Source organism: Ambystoma mexicanum, chromosome 8 (assembly GCF_040938575.1).
Source record: "Ambystoma mexicanum isolate Mex_15411 chromosome 8, UKY_AmexF1_1, whole genome shotgun sequence".
Lineage (NCBI taxonomy): Eukaryota > Metazoa > Chordata > Amphibia > Caudata > Ambystomatidae > Ambystoma > Ambystoma mexicanum.
Genome location: NC_090929.1, coordinates 1069915669 through 1069941369, shown reverse-complemented (window position 1 = coordinate 1069941369; position 25701 = coordinate 1069915669). Strand labels below are relative to the sequence as shown.

Below are 25701 nucleotides of genomic sequence, written 5' to 3'. Positions count from 1 at the left end.
AGGGCGCGCCTGCAGCTGTGTTCTGTCCCTGTCTGCAGCAGCCACCGCTCTTCTCTTCAGCAGTTGTCCTTATTGTCCATGCCCATTGCTCTGCCTGTCCGTAGGTGTCTGAAATGATCAAGACCACAGCGCGCCTGTAGCTGCGTCCTGTACCTGTCTTTAGCAGCCACCGCCCTTATCTGCAGCAGTTGTCCTTATTGTCCATGCCCACTGCTCTGTCTGTCTGTAGGGGTGTGAAATGATCAAGAACACAGCGCGCCTGTAGCTGCGCCCTGTCCCTCTCTGCAGCAGCCATTGCCCTTATCTGCAGCAGTTGTCCTTATTGTCCATGCCCACTGTTCTGTCTGTCTGTAGGGGTGTGAAATGATCAAGACCACAGCGCGCCTGTAGCTGCGCCCTGTCCCTGTCTGCAGCAGCCACTGCCCTTATCTGCAGCAGTTGTCCTTATTGTCCATGCCCACTGCTCTGTCTGTCTGTAGAGGTGTGAAATGATCAAGACCACAGCGCGCCTGTAGCTGTGCCCTGTCCCTGTCTGCAGCAGCCACCGCCCTTATCTGCAGCAGTTGTCCTTATTGTCCATGCCCACTGCTCTGTCTGTAGGTGTCTGAAATGATCAAGATGACAGCACACCTGTAGCTGTGCCCTGTCCCTGTCTGCAGCAGCCACCGCCCTTATCTGCAGCAGTTGTCCTTATTGTCCATGCCCACTGCTCTGTCTGTAGGGGTCTGAAATGATCAAGATGACAGCACGCCTGTAGCTGTGCCGTGTCCCTGTCTGAAGCAGCCACTGGCCCTGTCTGCAGTAGTCTGAACTGTTCACACCAATGACCCGTCTGTAGCGGTGCCCTATACCTGTTTGCAGCAGTCTGTACTGTCCAGGCCCATTGCTCTGCATGTCTGTGGGCATGCCTGCCCCTGTCTGAAGCACACTGAACTGTTCAGCCCCATTGATCTGTCTGTCCGGAGGTGTCTGAAATGATCAAGACCACAGCCTACATGTAGCTGTGCCGTGTCCCTGTCTGAAGCAGCCACTGGCCCTGCCTGCAGTAGTCTGAACTGCTCACACCTATTACCTGTCTGTAGCGGAGCCCTATCCCTGTTTGCAGCAGTATGAACTGTCCAAGCCCATTGCTCTCTCTGTCTGTAGCTGTGCCTCGTCCCTGTCTGCAGTAGACACTGTCCCTGTCTGTCGCAAATGTATACAACGTCGTTGCAATTATACACATACTTTTAAAACAACATTTTTAGGTCTATCCATATGGTACAACAGTTCTCAGCACCAAATACATGTTGCACTTCGGCTATATTTTTTAGAGAAATGTTATAATATAAAAAGAATCACGAAAAAGATTAACAGGACAAATGAGTCAAAGTATTCTACTCATGAGTGACTACATTGGTGGTTTATCTGCAGCTGCGCGCCATAGCAGCCGCGGCCCGTAGCAGTCGCATGCTTGACCATGGCTGCCACAGTCTCTCTAGTCTGTAGCAGCCCCTACCTGACCCAGCCCTGCACTGTCTGCAGCAACCAGAGCCCGGGTATATAGCTGTCACAGCTTTTATCCCCTTAGTCCCAAGCTTTGTTCACGCCAGGCCTTTAGCAACCACAGTGGTGCACAGCTGCTTGACGTAGTTTGGTAATACCTAGATTACTTACCGGTAATCCCATTACACTGACCCCTCTTCTTCCTCGTTTGTTCATCAGTCTTGCTATTTCATATCTATAGTCAAAAACGTGTTTCGGATATTTTCATAATTGCAACAATTTAGTAGATATATGAATGTGGGGTGTCAGTGCATTCATTGACACTGTGCAGGATTCCTGTAAACTCATTGCACTAATGTTCTTTTGCATGTCTCCTTTTTGCATAGATTGAGAACATTAGAAACACTTTGGTAAAACCTTTCTTATAAGAGTCTTGAGCCTTCCTTTCATGTATCCATTTAAGCGGGTGGGTGGACGCAATGGGCTTGAACCGTTCCTTTTGCAGCAGACAGGGGAAGGACACGGCTACAGGCAGACACGCTGGGACGATGAAGAGGACATGCTTTTGAATGGTTGGGCATGGCCACTACGTGGATGTCACATCACAAAAGCAATAGGAAAAAGAAAGAGATTCCCAAACAGACGTGTCCCTGCGCTTTAAAAAAAAAATGTAATTGTGTTTTCAAATAGTTATTATGTTCAGACCACCCTTGTGTAAAACCATTGTCACACAGTCACGTTTAGGTCTGTGGCCTATCTTACCATTTGGAAAAGTGATCTGGGGGTCGCACCTTTTTTCCTCACCTTAAGAAGCTGTATTAGTACAGATGGAAGATTACCATTTAATAAATAAACAATACTAGGGAACTCTCTCAAGACATGACCTTAAGACAAAATGCTAGAGCTGTGACACTCCGATTAAAAGCCTAGCTAGAACTCTCCCCCCCACTCTCCCCATTTGAAACAATTGATGAGCGCCCCCATCAATGCATGGAAAACTTTCTCAAATGGCAAGATATACCACAGACCTAAACCAAATAACCCAGCCCATATTAGGCCCAAAACTAGAGAGCAAATCCTTGATGAAGCACATGTTTACGCGAAACATGTGTCAAAGGTATATCTCTGTACTAATATTGCACACTTTTTTTGTTCTCTTCACAATTGATTGCAGCAATTTTTATGCAAAATAGCAACATTGACTACTAGCGAATAGCGTGGTAAAATGAAATGCAGGAACATGCCTAAAAACGAGTTATTTCAGGCTGATGACTGATTTACTCAACATTGCTGTATTGTATTGTTTTTACTGGTCCAGCGCTTTGGTGAAAGAGCTATATAAATCAACAAAAATACATGTCCCCTTCTCTCTATCCTGCCAGAAACTGTGGCTGTCTGCTGCACCCTTGCTTATCTGTGTTTGCCACAGTCTGAAGCAGCCTCTGCTCACAACAGCCCTACTTGCAGCAGCCTCTCTGCCCTGTGTGCATATGTAACTCTCTGTAACGGCGCCATCGGTGGTCCTGTCTGCAGCGGCCTCTGTCTGAAGTAGCTCATGTCTGAATGTCTGTAGTAGCTCCTGTCTCGTGTGTTTTCCCCCATTCCCCTCCTATCTGCAGCTGCTCCTGTCAGCAGTCGGACTGCGGCTGCCTCTGTCTTTAGCACTCCCTGGCTGCAGCAGCCCCCCCCCCCTCTTAACCGTGGAGGGCATTCTCTGTAGCTGCTCCTGTCCTCAGTCCTGCCTGCACCGGCCTCTGTCTTCAATGGCGCAGTTCTGTGACTGTGAATGCGTGAAGCAAGCCCAGGTCCTGTCGGTAACTGTCAATGTCTACAGAAGCCTCGAATCTGTATACTACTCTGTCAGTGGCAACGGGGCAACCCCGTTTCTGTCTACAGGCAACAGCCCTCTTCTAGCAGCTCTGCCCCTGTCCAGAGCCGAGCTGTGTCCGGAGCATCCCCGCCCGGGCCCCTTTTGATGACGTATCTGCAAGAAATGCTGCTCTTCTGTCTGACCTCTTACATTGCTTTTTTGTAAACGCTGTATTTTCTCAGACAACCGCTCGCATTGTTTCCCATAGAAAAACATAACTGCCGGACAGACCGTTTCCGTCTGCCTTTCACCTCTGGCCTCTAACCCCGAGGTCCTGGCCTTCAGTCCACGCAAAACTGCCTCTGTAGCATCTCCAACAATAACAGGCCCCTTCTCCCACCCCGGGCTTCTTTATTATTCTTAGTGGGTCACTGACCAGTAGGGCCACTCCGAGACTGCCTGTCGCAAACAGAGACCACCAAAAGACATGTGTGACTGCTCAGACTGATGGGGACCATCTGAGAGCCCCAGGAACCCGTAGGGATTACGATGGACACACTGGGACCACCTGGTTGAAGTCAAACTCCCCACACCACCCACACCAGTAAGCCATTTTCTGGTAGCTCTTTAACAAACACCTCGCCCACCATCTCACCCCCACACCAGACATTATATACCACATTATTTTATGAGGACCCCCACCATACCCTCATCTGTTGATTTATTTTCAAGGAAAAGGGTTTTACTTTTGGAAAATGAAGGCAGTCACTGTATCCGGAGAACCTGGTTAAACTAGATGAAAAGCTCGGTAAAATGCGAAAAGATGCATTGTTGAGTGAAAACGAGTCCCGGAACTCACGATCACACCATAAGACTGGATGGGAAAGCGCAGGTTGCTCAGGATTGACTTAGGCAATGAGACAAGATGCTGAGACTCAGTAGGGACTCTAGGGATTGCACAGTGAGACAGGATAAGAATGTCAGGGCGCTCAGGAGGGACTTTGGTTATCAGACCATGGGTCAGGATAGGAGGGTCAGGGCACTCAGGATGGACTTTGATTATCACACCATGAGTCAGGATAGGAGGGTCGGGCGCACAGGATGGACTTTGGTTATCACACCATGAGTCAGGATAAGAGGGTCAGGGCGCTCAGGCTTGTCTTTGGTTATCACACCATGAGTCAGAATCAGAGGGCCAGGGCGCTCAGGATGGGCTTTGGTTATCACACCATGGGTCCAGATAAGAGGGTCAGGGCGCTCAGGATGGACTTTGGTTATCACACCATGAGTTAGGATAGGAGGGGTCAGGGCGCTCAGGATGCACTTTGGTTATCACGCCATGAGTCAGGATAGGAGGGGACAAGGCGCTCACGGGGGACTTTGGTTATCACACAATGAGTCAGGATAAGAGGGCACTCAGGATGGACTTTGGTTATCACGCCATGAGTCAGGGTAGGAGGGGACGGGGCGCTCAGGATGGACTTTGGTTATCACGCCATGAGTCAGGATAGGAGGGGACGGGGCACTCAGGATGGACTTTGGTTATCACGTCATGAGTCAAGATAGGAGGGTCAGGGCGCTCAGGATGGACTTTGGTTATCACGCCATGAGTTAGGATAGGAGGGGACAGAGCGCTCACGATGGACTTTGGTTATCACACCATGAGTCAGGATAGGAGGAGACAAGGTGCTCAGGGTGGACTTTGGTTATCACACCATGAGTCAGGATAGGAGGGGACAGGGTGCTCAGGAGAGACTTTATTGATCACACCGTGAGACTGGCTAGAAAGGATCCGGGTTCTCAGAGTGCCTTTGGCGATCACACTCTGCCACTAAATAGGAAGTGCCAGGGTGGTCCGGAGGGTCCATGGTGATCACCTCATGAGATTGGATAAGTGAGGTCAGGTTGCCCAATAGGGACGTTGGCATTCACACCATCAGACTTGATGTTATGAGAAAGGGCCGGGGGCTCAGGTGGGACTTTGGTGAGTACACCATGGGACTGGCTAGGAAGGGGCAGGGTGCTCAGGAAGGCATGTGGTGATCACACCATGGGACTGGCTAGGAAGGGGCAGGGGGCTCAGGAGAGCCTTTGGAACACGTATTTTCTCAGAAAAGCCAGGGAACGCAGGGGATGTGAGCAAAGCTGGAGACCACACGGGTCTGTGTGGCAAGATTAGGAAGAGAATGGACTGGAGGTGGAGCGCATTAATAGGCATAGCATATGCAGAGGAGGATCACGCAAGGAGACGTCGTCTTTATTGATATTGATATTTTATTTATATTGCGCTCATACACAAGTGTTTCAGAGCGCGGCAAGGGAGGGGAAGGAAGTAATATTGGACCGAAATTCCATCTTGTTGTACACAAAAATCATCGATCCAACTAGCCCACTGATATTTTCATTAATAAAAACAGAGATGACGAAGGACTTTGCAAAATGCTAAACCAGTGGGAAAAGGACTGCAAAGAAAGACTCGCCATGATTGGCAGCTCATCAGAAGAACTGATTGAAGACCCAAGAAAAACAAAAAGGAGGTTGGACGAGGCAGACTGGATTTTGACCTTGGACAAAGTGCTAAAATACAAACTCACTACCCACCTCGTGCCGGAAGCAAGAACACTGAACGAAACTCAACCATTCTTAAAGAAACATCTTAACAGAAGTTTGAGAAACGTATTTTTAAGGGCGAGGTTAAATCTCCTTCCCTCCAATTAAATTTTAAAAATCAGAGGTCTATCGCAAATAAACCCTTGTAGACTTTGTGGGATACCTTCTGAGGCTCAAACAATACAACACCTACTATTGACGTGCCCTGGCATGAGTAGCTTCAGAACTCCATACCTGGGTCACCACCTGGAGGCAGCACATATACATGAAGAGAAACTCTGGTGGGCTCGTCTAATTGGGGTGGAGGGCGATCGAAAGCCTCATTGCCTATAGCCGCAGCAAAAATTCTTGAACAGATCTTCTCCTCGATTAACACGCTAAACTCAACATCATTGCCCCACAGCACCTAGACCACTTCTTTCTTTACTGCGGCAAACAACACAACCGATGGGAGAGAGACACACATTTGAGACTTTCTCAACTTTTTACTTTACACCTTGTCAAAATTCCTACTAAGAAACCTGTACTTTGTAAAAATTACTATTGCGATTAAATCTCGTAATTAAAAAAAAAACCTGCAAGTGCATGGGAGAGGGAAAGGGGAAAAGTGCTTAGAAGGGGGGAAGTGGAAAGTGCAGCGCAAACAGATAAATAATAACAAATAAATAAATAATAAGGCAACAAATAGTGGTAGTGCAGCCAGGAAGTGGAAAGTGCTGGGTTTAAGGCAGCAGACAGGGTATGTCTGTTAAGTGCAGGAAAAAAGAAAGGGGGGGGTATGGTAACAGGCCCCAGACCCCAAGGCAAGGAGTGGTCCGGAGGCAGTGCAGGTGGGTGGTAGGCTGAGCAAGTACCTCGGCCCAGAAGACAGAGCGTAGGCCAAGTGCACAGGGCCAAAAGATAACAGATCAGCAGGGGAGAGGAGGGGAGAAGACAGAAGCAAAGAGGAAGGCCTTGAGGTGCTTTCGGAACCGGAGATGGTTCTCCTCAAATTTGTACTAATTGTAAAAACTCTAAAAATGACCATGGTGGGGGCAACATATACCCCCAAATCTGGCTGAAATTAGGGAAAACTCTGATCCATCCATCATTTTGTGGGCTAAGCCATCATAGTATTTCATATATATTTTAGGGCTATGCTTTTGATCTTGTTCTATGATTGTTTTATTGACTATGTCCAATTGCCTGGTGTTATTTTGGACAATCTAGTCACCATGTCTAAACATTGTACTGATACTGTAAATTCATGTACCCCCGTACCTCCGTCCTCTAAGAACATCATCAAGCATCCCTCCCCCAGCCCCTCCCATGGTCATCGATGCCCATTTCCACTACATCACTGCCTCCTCATCACGAGGGGTGGACTGGGAACCGGAAGAGGCCCTGGAAATAATGTTCCAAGTGGTCCCAAATTACTCATTTTCAGCTAGCACAACCCTTTTCCTATGCGAACGTTTGGAAATAAAATAGGTTACCACACAAACGATGCCCAGGGTGCAGAGGCCTACCAGGAAATCTCCAGAGTTCCCTATAGGCCGGTCCACCCCCTGCTCACTCCCTGACTTCCCCCATCCTGGCTCACCAGCCCCTCATTCAATTTTTGGGGCCTCACGACAACCTTGCGTCGGGTAAACCCGAAAGTCCTCTTCTCCGATCTGCCAGTCAGGGGAGTTGCTAGGTCTGGAAAAGACCCGGGGCTAAGCTGATGTCGGAACTGTTGGGACTGGGGGCTAGCTAGTCTTTTGGCTGTAGCTCCTGAGATTCTATCCGGGGCTACAACCAAAAGATCAGGGGCTATAGCCCCCTTAGACCCCCCCCTAGCAACGCCCATGCTGCCAGTCCTTTAGGCCTCCTATGGACAGTGAAGACCTCCGATCATTTTCCAAATGTAGCATACAGTTTTACTTTTAACTCTTAAGCCCCCACTCCAACTAAATGATATATTTCTGGGATGCCCCGCACATGTGACAAAAATAGTCTTAACACCTTCCCTTCATAACCTTCCCAGCAGTTTCCACCACCAAAAAATCAACCATTTCTGTCTGGAAATGAAATCGATTGCGCCTCCGAGGAGCTGACGGCAAACCCAAATGTGCACCTTAGCTGGGCACTGTGGGCCCTCAGGGTAACCCCCCCCTCCCATCTCCCCCCACAACGGACACCCCTTCCCCCGCTACAGCCAATCCCCCGACCAGGGAACGACCTTGCAGGAGCACATGCCGCCCCCACTCCCATTAACCCCCGGAAGAGAGGGGGACTTCCTTTCCCCTGGGGCCAGATTCCCCAAGGTCAATAACCCTGAAGCCCCCAACTCGGCCGGAACTATCAGTGCCAGTTAAGACCCTTCATGCTTAGAAGCACCTGCACTTTGAGACCCCTGGATTCGGAGACCCTCATGCTTTTGATTCTTGCATGTGGAGAATCTTGCGGGTTTTGACATTCCCGCATTAACCTGCCTGCCACTGTGGTGTTTTCAGACCCCTGCAGCATGCTTGATCCAGCCGAGGTAACAATCTGCATATTGTAGTTGTCTACACAAGAGGAGCAGTGGTGGAGCAGGAGGTGGGGGTGAAGAGGGCCGTCTCCCCCAACCCCTCGGCTCCTTTCAGACAATGATGTTCTCACCCTGCTGCCTGCAAAGTAGTTCAATGGGTGACCCACCAGGAGCCATTCGCTCCCTCTGCAACCAAAAACCTGCCTCCACCACTGCGGAGAAGGAAGAGGGGTATGGGGGAGGGGTCGGTCAACCCCGTTCGCCACATCCTGCCTAGATTTTGTGCACATATAGGCTACTGCGGGAGGAAGTGCTAGCTGCAGTGTGCAAGCTTCAGGGGGAGGAGGAAATGAACAATGTGGCCTTCGGCAGTGTTTGCTACTGACGGTCCCCTCCCTGCAGTGAAGCAAGGCGTTGTGCCGTCATAATTGGGGGGGCGCCAGCCGATACATTTTTTCACTGGAGGGGCATAAATATTTCCCACAAATGTTTGTAAGTGACCAAGTATAGCAAGGGAGGCATAAAAACTCAGGGTGAGTTTGGGCTGTTTCTCCTTCTAAGAAATGTTTGAAAATAATGGGTTAAAATGGTGCATTTTGCAGCGCACTGTTTGTGAAAGATACCAGGTCACCAACAGTGCCCAGGCGCATTTTCCAATATATTTTCATGATGCCTTTGTACAGAATATATGTTATTATTCTGCAAGGCACATTTTAATGCCGGCTGTGCCCCAATATATGCCAGTTTTCCAATCAGTATAACAAAGCATTGTAATGCTGATTTTGCTCAGAATACCAGTAATGCCACTGTACGAAGCAAGTTCATGCTGGCTGTGCCAATATATGCCAGTATCCTTACACAGGAACACTCCTGTTTGCTTTGCCCATATGAGCAGTAAGGCCACATTAAAAAAACATGCCCATGTTTAGTTATGCCAAAACATGCCTTTGTTCACATATATGTCCATACTCCTACTTACGTACATACATATGTTCCTGTTGCCCATAGTGTTAGCAATGCAAGCCCATAATGTTAGCAATGCAATAATGAGAAACATGTCCATTGAGGCTCTGCTAATATATGGCATTATCCTCAGTGTGAACACTTATGTTGGGTTTTCCTATAATGCCATTAATAATGATTCACCATAGTATGGAAGCATGTCCATGCTGGTAGGGCCAATATAAGGCAGTATGCACATTTAAGAACACGTTTGTTGGGTTTTCCTATAATCCCAGTGATAATGACACACCACTGTAAGAAAACATTTCCATGCTGGCTGTGCCAATTTAAGAAAGTAGCCCCTCATAAAAGAATCCATGATGTCTTTGCTCTTAATGCCAGTAATAATGTCATACCAGTGTAGGAAAACATGTCACTGCTGGCTATGCCAATACAGGCCAGTATCCCACATAAGAACACTTACATTGGCTTTCCCATAATGCCAGTAATAATTCCATATCACTGCAAGAAAACAAGTGCATGCTGGCTGTGGCAAGTCATATAGGTTTGTCCATAATCTACTAATATGCCACAGTACTGTAAGAAGACATTGCTGGCCTCCAAGTTTCATGTATTTGTATTTGTATTTATTTTATTTGTATAGCGCAGACCAGGCCGGAGGGCTACCGGGCGCATATCTTCAAGCAATAATTATAGGAATGGCATGGTTACAGTTATGTTACAATAAGTCAGGTTACAATCAGTCCTTTACATAGCAAGGCACTAAAGTACAAGAGCAGTGCAGATTTACTCAGGCATACAGTGAGTAGTGGTAATCAGATGTTCTAAGAAGACACTTGGTCAGGTGTGGTAGCTAGCCATGGCTTAGCTTTGTGTTTGAATTGGTTCAGTGAAGGGAGATTTCTAATGGTAAGTGGCACAGTGTTCCAAAGTTTGGCAGCCAAGACTGGGAAGCTGACACCTCCAACTGTTTGAAGTTTGTATCTGGGGATCGTGAGGACTTGAATTTGAACCGAACTAAGTGACCGAGATGGAGTGTACTGAGTGAATCGTGAGGCTAGTTAGATGGGGGCCTGGTTATTTACGCATTTGTAAGTAAGGGCCAGTGATTTCAATTATATCCTCTGGGCGACTAAGAGCCAGTGGAGGTTCTTCCTAATTTCGGAGATGTGTGCTGATCTGGGGATGTTAAGGGCCGCTCTGATGGCGTTATTTTGGGTGATCTGGAGTTTGTTGAGGTTGCGCTGGTTAGTGCCTTGGTAGAATGCGTTGCAATAATCCAGTTTGGACATAACCAATGTCCTGGCCAGGGTGATACAATTCTGGGTAGAGAGGAATGGGCGGCAGGCTGTGATCAGCTTGCAAGTGTAAGCCGAGGTAGCAACGACCGCATTAGTTTGTCTTTGTAGGGAGAGTGTTTTGGTATCTTTAGATACTTTGATGGAATTACCATCGATATTGAAAGAGCTGAACGATGGGTTCAGCTTATTGAGTCTCTGTTGTGTACCCAAAATGAGGAGCTCTGTCTTGTCGTCGTTGAGACAGAGCTCATGTTGGGCCATCCAGGCTTGGATAATTTGATAAATGTCATTCAGAGCTTTAGAGTCTGCAATGTAGTCACCGGTGATAGGAATGATTATCTGGGTGTCATCAGAGTAATTAGTGTAGGTGACGCCCAGATAGTTAAGCACATCAAACAGAGTTTAGTGAATACATTGTAAAGTGTGGGGATACACAGGACCCTTGAGGGACTCCACAGGGGACTGACGTTGGGTCTGCTGAGGAAGTGGGTGAGAATACTCTCATGTATCTGTTGTCTAGGAAGGACCTAATCCAGTTGGTGGCATTGTCGGAGAAGTGGGCTGCAGATTTCAGATGGTAGCAAAGGATTTGGTGGTTGACCAAATCGAAAGCTGCAGATAGGTCCAGTAGGAGTAGTAGGGCCAATTTCCTGTTGTCGTTTAGGTCCTCAATTTGGGTTTTAAGGTCTAATAGGGCTGTTTCTCTCCCGTGCTTTGGACTGTCTTGTACCGAGAAGATTATTAGTTTCCAGATAGTTCTGTATCTGTAAGTATGCTGCTCTGTCTAATATTTTTAGAAGAAACGGGACGGTGGTGATGGGTCTGTAGTTAGTTGGTATCTCAGAGTCGTTTTTTTTAGAAGAGGGATGACCCAAGCGTCCTTCAGATTGTTGGGGACCAGTCCAGATTGAAATGAAGAGTTGATAAAGGTAGTTATGAAAGGAGCAAGGTCATGTGCCGATTCCTTGATGATAGGTGCAGGACAGGAATCACCTTGGCAATTGGAGGGTTTTAAGTTACAGATGATTTTTTCAACCTCTGGGATGGTGAGCGGCACAAAGCTAAATGGAGTGTGGGAAAAGGGGGTAGCCATTTTGGGCATCGTGGATTTAGTTAGGGGAGAGGTGCAAAGGGAGTTTTGTTTGGCATTGACTTTGGATTGCAGGGTGGTTATTTTGGTGAGAAGTGCATTTTGGATGTTGTTGCACCATTTACTGTCTTTACTGCAAGTATCAGGGAAAGGTGAAGGGGATTCTAATTCTTTGAGAATTTTGAATAGCTCCTTTGTGTTTCATTCAGCTTGCAATATATGCTGGTTGTAAGTCTCTTTTTTGGCTTGTATGATTGCTTTCTTGTAATTGAGGGAGGTGATAAGAAGGAGATCTTTGTAGGCCTCGCAAGGAAGATTTTTCCTGTGAAAACAAAATCAGAATATCGAGGCTGAGTACCCCAAAAGGAAATACACCGAACACGGGTTACAAAGGAACATACAAAGATCTTTAATTTATACTGAATCAGTTACAAAGAACAAAACAAAATCAGATAGCTATCGGCCCTCAGTGCAACACAGCGAACTCCAGCGTGGTTCGGTTTGTTCAGTGAGAGACGCTGTACATTAGAATTCGTTGCTCTTTTATACCATTTGCGAACACGACATCCAACCCTACTTTGGGTTAATATTCCTCTAATACATTACTGATCTAGGGTTCATGCCGAGTTCGCATATCCACATGTAGCTAGTTTGCCTTTAATACATACGTCAACAAGCCTCCACGGCAACTGTGTATTTTAGGATCTCATAAAGGTCTTCTGAAACATTAATACGTTTTTCTTTGCGCAAAACTCTAAGTTGTGGGGTGAACCATGAGTTCAGGTGGGCTCGTTGTTTGGCTTTCTGTAATTTGAGTGGTGCTATGGTGTCAATGGCTTTGAGCAGTGTTTGTTTGTAGGTGTCTAATAGAACGGTGGTGTCATTGTGCTGAAATGCGCAGTTGTTCAGAATGGGTAGGTTGAGAGGGAATAGTTTGTCCCTGGTAATGTCCTTTTTGTTCCTGGTGGGGATAGCGGGGGCCAAGGTAGGTTTGGGGTGAGGGTTGGTGTCTGGTAAGTGAAAGATAATGATATGGTGGTCGGACCAAGCACAGGCGGAGTTGGAGCTTATCGATGTATTGCAATTGAGATCTGCAATCCAGTCAAGCGTTCTGCCCTTGTTGTGTGTAGGTTCAATAATGCATTGCTGAAAGCCTAGGTTGGAGAAGGTAACAGCGACCTCGGTGGCCATAGGATCCTTAGGGTGGGATAGGCCAAGGCTAAGGTCACCCTGTAGTAACACCTGTGAGTTAGGTTTAGTATTGTCAGTCAGGATGGAAGTAATATCATCTGTAAATGATGCAAGTGGTCCTGGTGGTCTGTAGATGAGGTTTAATGTTGCTGTGTTGGTCGGCGAGAGGGTTAATTTCACTGATAGAGATTCGGCAGAGCTGAATTGGATGTTGGTAATAATTCTCATAGAGATATTATCTCTATGTATGAATGCGACTCCTCCTCCTTTGGAGGAGTTGGACTGGCGGTCATTTCTGATGATGGAGTAGCCCGTAGGAATGGCGAGGGCGAGAAGTGGGCCAGAGGCTGCATGTAGCCATGTTTCAGTGATGGCAATAAAATCAAGGTTTTGGACCATGATGAGGTCAATGATATCGAGTGCGTGGGCTGTGAGGGATCTGGCATTGATAAGGGCTCCCTTGAGTTCTTTAGTGGTGGGGGAGATAGTAGGGAGGTTGGGTATCTTTTGTGTGATACGCTGTATACTAGGGTCACTGCCGGCCCCCATACTCCTCTCCCTTTTCTCCCACCCCTCATTTACCACTGAAATTATCAGTCCTTCGCCTCACCCATACATACACACTTCACTTGTAATTGTTTGGTGTGAGCTTATAGGAAAGGTGGATGCCTGCGCTGATCTGGTTCTCAAGCAACATGTGTTCTTCGTGCTGCCGTATACAAGGTTTCAGCGGGACAAGCTCACAGGTTCCCGTATGTGGAGATAAGAGAAGAAGTTGAAACCCCAAATGTATTGGCGCTGGATCAGTGTAGAGTTGACTCGCATCTTGTCGATGTTGGTAAATGATAGGCCAAGACACTTGATTGTGTATGAAGTCTTGATTTAATTGGCACGAAATTGCCAGTGGTTAACTGGGCATAATCAAGTGTCTTGGCCTATCATTTACCAACATCGACAAGATGTGAGTGAACTCTTCACTGATCCAACGCCAGTACATACAGGGTTTCAACTTCTTCTCCTACACTTCACTTGTACCCACACACATATATTGCCTGACTCATTCATTTCACACGCACACACATTCACTTCACATACAGAAACAATCAGACACAGGCACATTCACATGCGGCCACTCATATACCCCTCCCAGGAATGTGTGTATAAATACATAGATTCACACATACACATTAGACAGTGTTTACTGACCTACTAGTTCTGCCTTAGCTTCCCTGCCACCATACACTTACTCAGATGGGCGACTGCTCACCTCGCCATGTCTCCATCACGCATGCAGAGGCCACAGACCTTTCTATTGAAAAGCAAGCAGGTTGCCATACCTTTGGCCCCGCCGGCCTCTCGATAGAAGGACTGCAGTAGTTCCATGGAGACTTTTGGGCTCTTTGCTGAAAGCTATAAAAGGGACATAGCATAGGACCCGCCCCTGCACAATCAGCACCCGTCACTCACCAGCATAAAGATGGCCCGGCAGGATCGGATAATGGCTGCCACAGTTTTGAAATAGACAAACGTTTAGAATTTGAATCTAAAGTTACAGCATTTCACTCAAACAAGAGGGAGTGCTCTCTTGTGCCCCAACACACCGGCCGTCATTGGCCTGAGGACCATTTGGGGTCTTTAGAGGCCCAGGCTTTTTTGGGTCAACTTCAAAGGATCACCCACACTTTCAAAAGAAACAAATCCACAACCATGATAGGCATGTCTCAGTTTATGAAATGGAGCCTGGTACATGACTGCATCTACCCCAACTGTACCAGCCTTGATTCACCAGGTCATGGAGAATCATCCCACATTCCCTCCAGGCCAGTCCCATCTGCCTACTGGCTTGGTGAAGTTTCAAAAAGCAAAAATATGTTGGATTGTTATTATTTTTCACAGAATAACATATATTTCTGAAACCCCAGTGATTTTAGTAGGGGTTGCAAAATCTGGTCCTCAGGCACAAAGTCCTTTGCATGTTGTCAGAATATCTACAAAAAGCGCCTTTGAAGGCAGCAAGTCTAGATCGCTGTTATTTATATAGTCAGTGGTTATCCTGAAAACCTGGCCTGGCTGGGGGCCTCGCTAGCCGGACTATGAAGAATCCCTTCACCATCTTTCTGATGCCATTTCCTCTCTCCACCACCAGGAATCCCCAGAGAAGCTGAATAGACAGGGAGCTGAACCAGCACAATGGGCTCGTGGGAGAAGAGTCTGAGCTGGCTCTGGATAGCTCAGTTTTAGACTTCAAGGGACTACCTGATCTGAAAGAGTAGGACTCATCAGGAGACTGGTCTAGTAGGACTCCTAAGATGTGCCAATCCTGGCCTCATCTACCCACAGCCAGAGATCCGATGCAAGTAGAGGCTTGCGCTTCCTTCAAAGTAAAGCTACCGCCTCCAGTTGGATTACTCGGATCTTCGATAGGGGAACTAGACGTTGACGTCTCAGCTGAGAGCAAAGACAGTGACTGTGGGGTGACCACTTGTCATTAGAGCAACCAGGCGAGGGATCCTGCTCGTCTCCCAGTGCCGACAGAAGCCCCCCTGAAGGGTCATGCCACAGGCTGTACCTGGGGGCACAGGAATCCCACAAGTGTGGTGGTGAGGAAGCGGGTTCCCCCACAGAGGAGCATAGTAGTCCTGGATGTCCCTCACCTACGGTCGTCTTCAAGGGCATCTGGAGAAGAGGTAGCTGGGGAATTTCTTCTCTTTGCTTGGGCCTACCATGGCTCGGGCTGGTGGGCCGTTACCGGCTATGTCTGCCCCCCCGCCCGACTTGGGGGGGGGGTAAAGCCATATTAGATGAAGGTCTGAAGCATGTCCCTTGTACTGAGCTTAACAAGGATGGGAAGAACTCTAGACCCCACTCAAACTCCCTATTAAGAGAAGGCTGGGCCAGCACCAGAAGGGACAGACCCCTTTCAACAGCCAACAGAACTCTCCATAGGGGGAGACAGTTAACTCTGGAGTGATCCTAAAAGTGGGCCCAGGATGTGGTCCAATCTCACAGATCTCAAGAGCAGCCTTTTCACTCCCACTCCAAGAGATCTCAGTATTGGCTCTGTCAGCTGCCCAGCTGACGCCACTCAGGGGCGATGTAGTTCCTCATATGGGCACATGCAGGGGTGAGTGGACCCACCTCCTGCGTCTCCCTCAGAAGAGTACAGAATGGTGAGCCAAAGTCTGAGTCTACTTGCTTCATCCCAGTCTTCAGGCTTGTGTGCTGTGTCCGGCTAGATAGCACGCATGTTAGGTGCTCACATGTGCCGTAGGATAAGCCTGCATGTGCCACGTTCCAATCCCATCAGGGATGACTCAGCCCTTCCTACTTCTGAGATCAATACATTGAGTACCATTGAACCCGTTAATAATAGCAGCTATTATTACAGCGCTTGAGAGGAATCTGGTTTTTAAGGACTTTATTTTTTTTAAAAACGAATATTATTAAGTGTGAGCCGCAGAGGGACAACATGATATGATAGGTTATTTATAATGCACTTAATACCCAGAGGTTTCTTAGCGCGGACCTGGGGATCAAACCTATGTCGCTCTGTGTCGTCTTGCATCCAAGGCAAGCACGTGTCCCCTGAGCTATCCTCCTGAGACATAGGAAGCAAAGTATCTGCTAAGAACCCTTCAACTCCTCTAGTGTTTTTTCTCAAAGGTGAGCCTTTGGCTAAGCTCTGGGTGCCCTTAATCTCGGTAGGTTTTCCAGATAAGAAGGACAGCTGTTGCCTGTCCACTTCACTGCAGGCAAATGCCAGAGGGCCCTTTGAGGTGATCACGGTATGTAAATCATAAAAATACTAACACCACCCCTAAGAGGGCATGGGGGGTGACAGTCGGCACCCATTTAGTGGGTGAATAGTGCAGCAGCCTTATTGTTATACACACCTCTCGCACCTCCACCCTGACCATTGCTACCATCTACCAACCCACAGGAGCCAACTCCCTATTCCTCTCTGGATGGGCTGTCTTCTGGTCTTCTTTACTTTTTTCCACCTCTAACCTTCTCCTCCTGGGTGATCCAACATTCTACTGCACTCCCCTGGCTCGGCATCCACTCTATTCACCGACCTCTGCTCCTCGCTTTCCCTCTCCATTCTGGGCCAACCCACAAAACTGGACACACTCTGGATGCCCTCATACACTTGTACCTCTCTCCCCCCCATTAGTCAACCCTCTATTCAGACCACTCACTCCTCTCCTCCATCTGGGTCCCATTGGTCCCCTGACTGCCCACCAAAAGTCACACCAACCTCGTTCACTAACACCCGCTCGATCAAACGAGTGACTGCGGCTGCTTTTGCCTCCACCTTTACCCCACTCAGCCCCACACCTCTGACTCTACCTCTGATTATGGCCTCAGCAACCTCCATCTTTCCATCACCAACAATCTTGACATTCTTGCCCCAGTCATGAGGGTGCGTCTGAAACCTGCCTCAAAGTGTAACACTTGGTATGACACCGAACTTGCAGCCCTTTAACGAAAGTGCAGGGCAGCAGAACGGAAGTTGCCAACCTCAGGCTCATCCTCTGACAAACTGGCTTGCCACCTCCTCCAAAAGCAATATAGACTCACCATCCGTGCACAGAAAAGAGCCCACATTCAGACACAGGTCTCCGGCACATCCAATAACTCGGCTGAACATTTCAAAATCTGCAGGGAACTAGCCAACCCCTCTGCAGTCTCCTTCTCCCCTTCTTCTTCCCAGGCCCTCTGCAATGCACTGGCCTCACACTTTGCCACCAAAACTCAGGATATTCTGACCACCCTTTCTACACTCCCTCACAACCCATCCAACACCCCCCTCCACACTCCCAACCCTTGATGTTACCAGAGTTGTCCACTGCATGAAAGTCTCTTCAAAACAGGTCTCCCCTTGCTCATCCAGGATCATCAAGGATAACATTGGGTCTCTTGCCGCTGCTCTTGCTGATTTCTGCAATCATTCCTTTATCACTGGATCTTTCCCCTCCCCCCTTGCACTCCCTTGTGTGCCCACTCCTGAAAAAACATTCCTCTGACCCTACCTGCCCTGCCAGATATTGCCCTATCTCCACCACCCCCTTCTTGGGGAAGTTACTTGAGAACCTGGCCTTGCCCCAACTTAACTCTCACACTGAAATTGTTGGTGGCCTCCACGACCATCATTCTGGATTCTGAGCATCCAGAGATCCAGAAACTGCTCTTCTGAACCCCTTGAAGAACTGCTCGCATCCCTTGGTTCCAGCTCCCCAGCTGTCCTTATCCTTCACAATCTCTCCTCTGCATTTTACACAGTTAACCATTCCATCCTCATACAAAGGCTCCACGATACACTTAGCATCTCGGAACGGGCACTGGATTGGCTGTCCTTTCCTCACTAACTGCTCTTGCCAAGTCATTGTGGATCCCTTCTCCTCTCCTACTTCCATCTCCACCTGTTGCATCCCCCAGGGTTCTATTCTCTCACCCTGGCTCTATAACATCTACCTTGCCTCATCTCCTCCTTCTCCTCCAACTTCCAGTGTTACGCAGATGACAGACAGCTCCTCTATAGACTACTTGATGACCCTCTTGCCCCCTCCATCATCCTTGACTGACTCGGATTTGACGTGGGCTTTAAAATGTGATACCTGCGCTTGCCGTGAGCCAGTCATATATTAGCGTCTAACGTATACAAGGGGGCTGGCCAGCACATTTTGTTGTGCTGCTGCTGTTCAGTCCCCACCCTCTTAAATGTGCACGTCACTTTTCACTGTAAAGAGACTTGCGAATTTCTGTAATGAGCCGGGGAAAAAAAGCAGACCCTCTGTGTTTTCTTCTCCGTTTAGGCTTATTTTTGAGAATTGGCCTCTCTGTGCTCTTGCGTCGCAGCCTACACGGTTCTCTGGCATCACAACGCTTCCCTGGCGACCGGCCTGCTTTCCTTACAAAGAACTCGGGCTGTATAAGTTACACGCAGCTGTTTACATTCAAGATATGCTTTGGTTCTCTCCTTATATGTGGTGTGGAAAGCACAGACCTGCCACACTGTAACGACGCACGGCTTAGTGTGGGGGTTCAAACATGTTTTAACCTAGAGAACTTGTCCCATGTGCACTACACAGGCACTGACTGGTATCTAATCTAAGGCGGAAGTGAGGATTGCATGGACGATTTGTAAATGTCTCCAAAATAAACCATTAACTCTTTATTGCACCCCCCATTCTTGTTTGGAATGCATAGTTGTGCCGCTTGGAAAATGTAGTCCAAACAACAAAAGACTTTTTCTGTCCAGCAAGGAGCGGTCCTTGGCCCTAGATAGATCAGCGGGAAAGTGGTGTGCTCCTGCTGCCACCTGGAGATAATGGCAGGAGGCTCAGGGCTGCTTCCTCCAAGCGACCGACCATTGGGGGTCGGGGAGGTGCAATGGAGCAGGGCGCTCCTGCCTCGTAGCGTGTGTGGTGTTGCTAACGGGGAACAGACCCCCGGCAAGTTATTTTTCCACCGGGAGGTCCCACAGTCTCTATTTTGAGTGAACAGGAAATAGGCTTAAATGTTCATAGTTCCCCAGGAAACTAGCTATGAGGACGTCCTGGTGCCCCCCTTTCTGAATAAAGTAGATGGTCACTGGGGCTGTGGTGGTGCACTACTGGGTATTGAGCTAGGCCACCAGTGCCTGCTTGATGTGCAGCTGGAGCGCCACCGTAGAAACCTAGCACTCGCAGATTCTCGGAGATCTTTAAAGACGGTCTTCCTCCGTGCCAAGAAGAGATGCCTTCCGTGACAATAGAAGCCTTGCCTGACAGTGCCCTTCCTTCCATGCGAAGTGATGCCTTGCCTGGTGGCGCCCTTGCCTCCTTGCCTTGAAGAGATGCCTTATCTGGCGGTGCCCTTGTCTCCATGCCAAGCAGAGATGCCTCGTCCGACAGTTCCCTTGCCTCTCTGCCAAGAAGAGATGCTTACATGGTGATGGCCTTGGCCTGCATGCCAAGAAGAGATGCTTTGCTTGGTGGTGTCCTTGCTTCCATGCCAAGTGATGCCTTGCCTGATGGTGTCCTTGCCTCTGTTACACAAAGAGATGTCTTGTGTGATGGTGCCTGTGTCTCCATGCCAAGAAGACACACCTTACATAGTGGTACCCTTACGTGCCAAGAAGGGATGCTTTGCCTGACGGCACCCTTGCCTCCATGCCAAGAAGAGATGCATTGACTGATGGCGCACTTTCCTTCGTGCCAAGAAGAGATGCCTTGCCTGGCAGTTCCCTTGTTTCCATGTCAAGAAATGCTTTGCCTGGCGAAGCTCTTACTTTCCCACCAAGAAATGCTTTGCATAGCAAAGCCCTTGCCTCCATGCCAAGAAGAGATGCTTTGCCTGATGAAGCCCTTGCCTCCTTGCCAAGAGATGCCTCACCTGACGGTGCCCTTGCCGCTGTTGAGAGAAGAGATGTCTTAGTTGGCAGTGCCCTTGCCTCCATGCCAAGAAGTGATGTCTTGCCTCCTTGCTAAGAAGAAATTCCTTGACTGGTGGTGCCCTTGCTTCCATGCCAACAAGACATGTCTTGTCTGGCAGTGCCCTTTCTTCCATGCCAAGTGTTTCCATGCTTGACAATGCCGTTGTCTCCTTGCCAAGAGATGCCTCACCTGACGGTGCCCTTGCCACTGTTGAAATAAAAAATGTTTTGGTTGGCAGTGCCTTTGTCTCCATGCCAGGAAGTGATGCCTTGCCGCCTTGCCAAGAAGAAATTCCTTGACTGGTGGTGCCATTGCTTCCATGCCAAAAAGACATGCCTTGCCTGGCAGTGCCCTTGCTTCCATGGCAAGTGATTCCTTGCTTGACAGTGCCCTTGTCTCCAAACTCATAGGTGCTCATAGGTGCCACACAAGAGGTTAGTGGGGTAGGCAGAAGAGCAGTTCCTCCATCTTTGTGCAGTGGAGTCAAGGCTATGTGTCCAGAACACAATGAGAACTGGACGTTGGCACCATTGTGCTGGCACTAGGAAAGTGTGCCCCAAAGCCCATCATCTGGTGGCTAGTCTGAAGCCTACGTGCTGAGAATTCACCCCTCTAACCTCCCCCTGTACTAAAAAACCGTGGGAGTCGAAGTTGGCACAGGCTTCCATTGCAGCTTAAGAATTACACAGGCGTGGAGATCATTCACCCACCTTAACCCTTGCCCTCGCCATCTTTTAGTCTAAGATGCACTTTACAATGCTTTATAGAAATATCTCAAAGAGAGTATTTCATAATCCTGTCACAAAACATTGTTCCCTTGCAGCCAGTCCCTGCTGACTTTACCTCAGCCCTCCCGGCCTGTGTGAGGAGCACGGTTCGCTTAGCCCCTCAGGCGCACTCTCTTTTGCGTTAGTGGCCAGATTACTGACCGGTAATCTTCATCACTCCAAGTCAGGTCTTCGCGTCACAGTCCTTGTGATCCCTCCTTTCCTTGGACCCATTTTAAACCGCTTGGTTATATAACCGGAAGTCTCGGTGAATCAGAGGTCCTTTTATGCCCAGTTTAGGGGAGGAGAAAAAAAAAATGATGAGAGCAAACATTTTTTTTAGGGAGTTTGTGAAGCACCTGTGAGGACACCTCAGAGTAAGGACTGGGACTAGGAAGACAGATGAGGTGGTTAAGATATGATTAGGTTTCTTTTCCCTTTTTGACTGTTTTATCAAACCATTTGTAGTGATCTTTTAGCCCTTTTAGCCCAAATTAATCGGTTATGCCATTTTACAACCACTTTTCTGCAATTGTAGTCCAGTGAATATATTTCATACATATATGTTAATAGTTTTACTGAATAATGTACACTTGGGGCATTTTTTAATTCATATTTTTACCATTCTCTCCCCTGATCTCTTTAGTGGTGACTAGTAATATATTTGCATCTTTTTATGAATTCATTGTTGGGCGTTAGATTCTGTCAACTTTAAATTGGATTGTTTACTGCCAGCATTTTCCTATTCCCTATAGTGACATTAAGCCTTGATCCCGGTCTGTGCTATCTACGTGTGAGCCAAGGGAACTCCCAGGAGGACTTTGTCCTGTCTCTCCTTGTCTGTTCCAGGAGCTTAGATAGGATGTGTTAAACCTCAAGCCAATCTCCCCCTTGACTTTCCCAATTTGTTCTGCAAGTAATCTTTTTAGCATAATGTTATATTTCCCAGAATGCATCCTGGCTCTCAACTGTTGCATAACTTTGCAGTAGATGTCTGGTAACTGTAACACTTGAATAGTTGATATGGGAAGTCATTTATAACGTGCCTGTACACAAGTGTTTCTATGTGTGACAAGACAAGGGAGGAAAGACAGAGGGAGGACAAGACAAAGGATCTTACTAGGCCTTGTGTCATTCAGATCGAGCAAGTGCGAGAAAGAGAAGTGCAAGGGGAAAGGGAGGGGCGCAAATGCAAGGGAGAGGGTAGGGGAAAAACAGGGCAGCGCTGCTCTGGGTAGTGCAAGGAGACGGGGACTGTAGGGTTACAGTTACAACCCCAAGTGCATGGCATTCCTGGAGGCAGTGCAAGGGTGACTGATCAAGAAAGAGCATGGTACCCAGTGAGACTCCGAGGGGTTTGGTGACTTGTCATGGGGGTTTGGTGACATATGTACTTCCGGTTGTTTGAAGGCAGTAGTCTTCAAACCTTTTCATTCCCCCTCCCCACCTTGAGTAAACAATATTGTTCCTGGGCCCCTCCCCACCTAGGGTCCACGGGAGCTGCAACCTCTTTAAAATAAAAACAGATTTTCTACTGTTTATATTTTCAAATAAAAGCAGTCACCTTAATCCTTTTTTATATTAAAAACAGTCATCTTAGTCACTTTTCAAAGAGTCTGGGCTCCACCTGGACATCCTTCGGGCACCCCTAGGGGGACCGGCCCCTCCAGTTTGACGACCACTAGTGTAAGGGTTTAGGTTATTTTATGGGGTGTTTGCCCCTTGTGAGATTAAGTCTGCCCCTTCCAAGCTGTCAATGGAATCATTATACCAGAATATACATACACCTCTGCAAAGGCAAGAAATATTGAAAGCACTCCTCCTTGTCTTTTTTCAGGCCTCGCAGAACACATACCCGGACACCGTGCAGTACACCATCCGCGCCGAAAACAGAGACTACATCCTGGACCTGCAAAAGAACACGTAAGTCTCGCACGACCTTAAATGAAGGCAGCGTGTTGAAGACACAATCATACCAGTGGGCTGCCTTGGGTCCGGGTTTGCTCATCATTCCTGCCTCGTGAAGAGGATGGTATGCAAAGCGGGACCCCCTGCAGCTGCGAATTTGAAGTGTGCAAGCAGTCTTGGGGTTGCAACATTTGCCTCTCCAGATGTTTTGGACTACAACTCCTATCGTCCCCAGCGAGCATTTTCAATGGTGAGGGATCATGGGAGTGGTAGTTTAACACGTCTGGAAACGTGCAATTTGCAGTCTTGGAATGTACGGGTAACTCTGCTACAAAGCTGGTATGATATCTTAGCGGGTTAAGGCATCAGCGGCAGATATCTGGATAGAAACTACAGATTCTGCTGTTGCATTATTTATTTATTTTGCTTTGATGCAGTGGGGTACAGTACAGCATTCAGGCTGTAGCATTAACAGAGGTGGACTGTCCTATTGGAAAATAAAAAGATTCTCAGAGATGATGGCGCCTCTGAACTAGCAGGCTGGGAGAATAGCACAGGGGCAAAGCTTTTGTCCTGGGAGCAAGACAAAATACAACAATACAGGCTCGAATCCTGGTCCCGCATTTAGAGACTGGTTCCGTTATTAAGCACGTTGTAAATGATACATTAGTGGTAGTCAACCAGCCACATGTTAAATGACTGATATGCCACTGGCCTACATCTACCGGTCTTTCCGAGGAAAGGGACTTTTGACAAATCTCCCTTAGACCTGTCTGGTTGCTGCTGCCTCAGAGTCTCTCTGCTCCAACAAGTGCCTCAGCCAAGGGCATACTCCGAAGGGTGACTAGGTACCACAACAGAAAGCCCCCCTTCTCTGGGATTTACACCTAAAAACACATCAAGAAAATCCACAGCCATCTAAGGTGCCAGAGGGAGATTCATAAAAAAGCAGCTTTTTACACCCGTCACTGCAAATCTTAGCACCAAGAGGCTGCTTGTGCTGAGTGGTGAGCTTTACAAGTCGTCATTGCCATACCATGGCTCCGTCTCGTGGGCATGCACCAGCCCCGGTGGCTCGAGCACCTGCGGGGTTGCACATGTGGATACCCTTCATTCACTGCTGAGTCTGTGGATACACTCGAGAGAGGGTTAGAGGGGATTTCAGTTGGCAAGAGTCCTGCTTAGAGCTGCCTGCCCCCGCGCTGCCCCGCAGGGCATGTTGGAGAGGTCTCCACGTGGGCCATGCAATTCCCTGCCCCCTCTGCTGCCATAACTAACCTGCTGCTTCTCTTCTCTTCTAGGGGCCTCTTGGGGAAGAACTACACTGAATGGTACTACTCAGAGGAGGGGGCGGAAGTGAGAGTGCAGCCGCAGCCCAAGGTATGTACATAGCTGCACCCCAGGATGAGGGGCACTCCGGGGCACATGCCCGGCGAGCAGTGCCGTCGCCAGGAATCAAATTTAGGATGGGCACAGTGGGGGCCACAGACAAAAGTAGGGAGGGGCTGCTGATAAAAGGGCAATGTGTGATGTCAGAAGCACTCCTGCAGAGAATCTTTTGTACACACCAACTACCACTCCCCTTTTGTGCACCGCCCCTCCCATGAGAATGTAGGCACTAAGCCATTAAGTCACTAATGTCCCATCCTTAACAGTTGTGTGTGCTACATTCTGATTGGAGGGGCTGTTCTTGGCTGCAGGGGGAACTTTCATTGATGTGCGGCAGCATTAGGGTGACAGTCCGGGGAGTTTTTTCATTTTTGAAACCTGCCCGTGCCGGAATTATTTTTCACAACACTCTCAGCATTTTGAAGTTGGGGGTTTGGCTCGAACCATCAACCTCTCAGGTACAAGTCAGAACACTTACTGCCTGAGCCACGGAGACTGCTTTGAATATGGCTGTCCAGCAGGCGTTGTAATATCAATTAGAGCTAACGCTCGTCTTGAATTAACATGCCACGATTCACAGACAAAACTGCACAAATGAGATTATAAACATTTTATAGAAAGGAGAAGTGCTGGAAATATGGTTGGGGGTGGTTGTGGGGGCGTGTTGGGGGAGGGATGGTAATTGGTGGGCTGCGATGGGGTAGTCCCTCTTTTATGTTGTTGGTCGTCCCGGTTTTTTGTTTTGAAAATCTGGTCACCTTAGGCAGCATTGATTGGGGCCCTGTGTGTGTGCTGTGCTGGCAGGCACAGCACTGCAGACAGTGCAGAGAAAGTATCCCAGCTGAGGTGGGGGCACAAGCGGGGCCCAGTAGCTCAGAGGAGGGACCCCCCCCAGCTCCCCACTAGCGACGCCAGTGCCGGCATCATGTACCCGGGGGCTCTCGTAGAAGTAGAGGGCAATGGGTCGCCTACAGCTCTACTCCAGCCTCCATGAGGTTGGGCACATCAGCAGGTAGAAATGGCATGAGTCTGTGGTACTGGTGAGGGCTCAACTGCGGACTCATTATGTACTTTTTAATACGATTATGGCTTTAGTAACCCCCAAGAATAAAATCAAAACCTGCTTTAGAATGGCGGTAATGCCTCCATGAAAAGTGGTAGTAATGGGCCCGGCAAGTGCGGTAATTCTGCCTATTCCTGAATCCCATTGGACTCCATATCAGGGAATAACAAAACCCCTAAATGAGGCAGTAAATGACTGTCACTGCAAGCCAA

At 48.3% G+C, this 25701-nt stretch overlaps 1 protein-coding gene across 3 annotated transcripts in view; it reads left to right on the top strand.

Annotated features, from left to right (window-relative positions):
- ADAM8 (ADAM metallopeptidase domain 8) overlaps window positions 1-25701 on the top strand; it is a 212902-nt gene that overhangs the window by 49500 nt on the left and 137701 nt on the right. For all 3 annotated transcript variants that reach the window (XM_069611055.1, XM_069611054.1, XM_069611053.1), the window contains exons 3-4: window positions 22967-23052; window positions 24339-24417. In XM_069611055.1, coding sequence (XP_069467156.1) covers window positions 22967-23052; window positions 24339-24417 — 165 coding nt within the window. The remainder of the gene's footprint in view (window positions 1-22966; window positions 23053-24338; window positions 24418-25701) is intronic.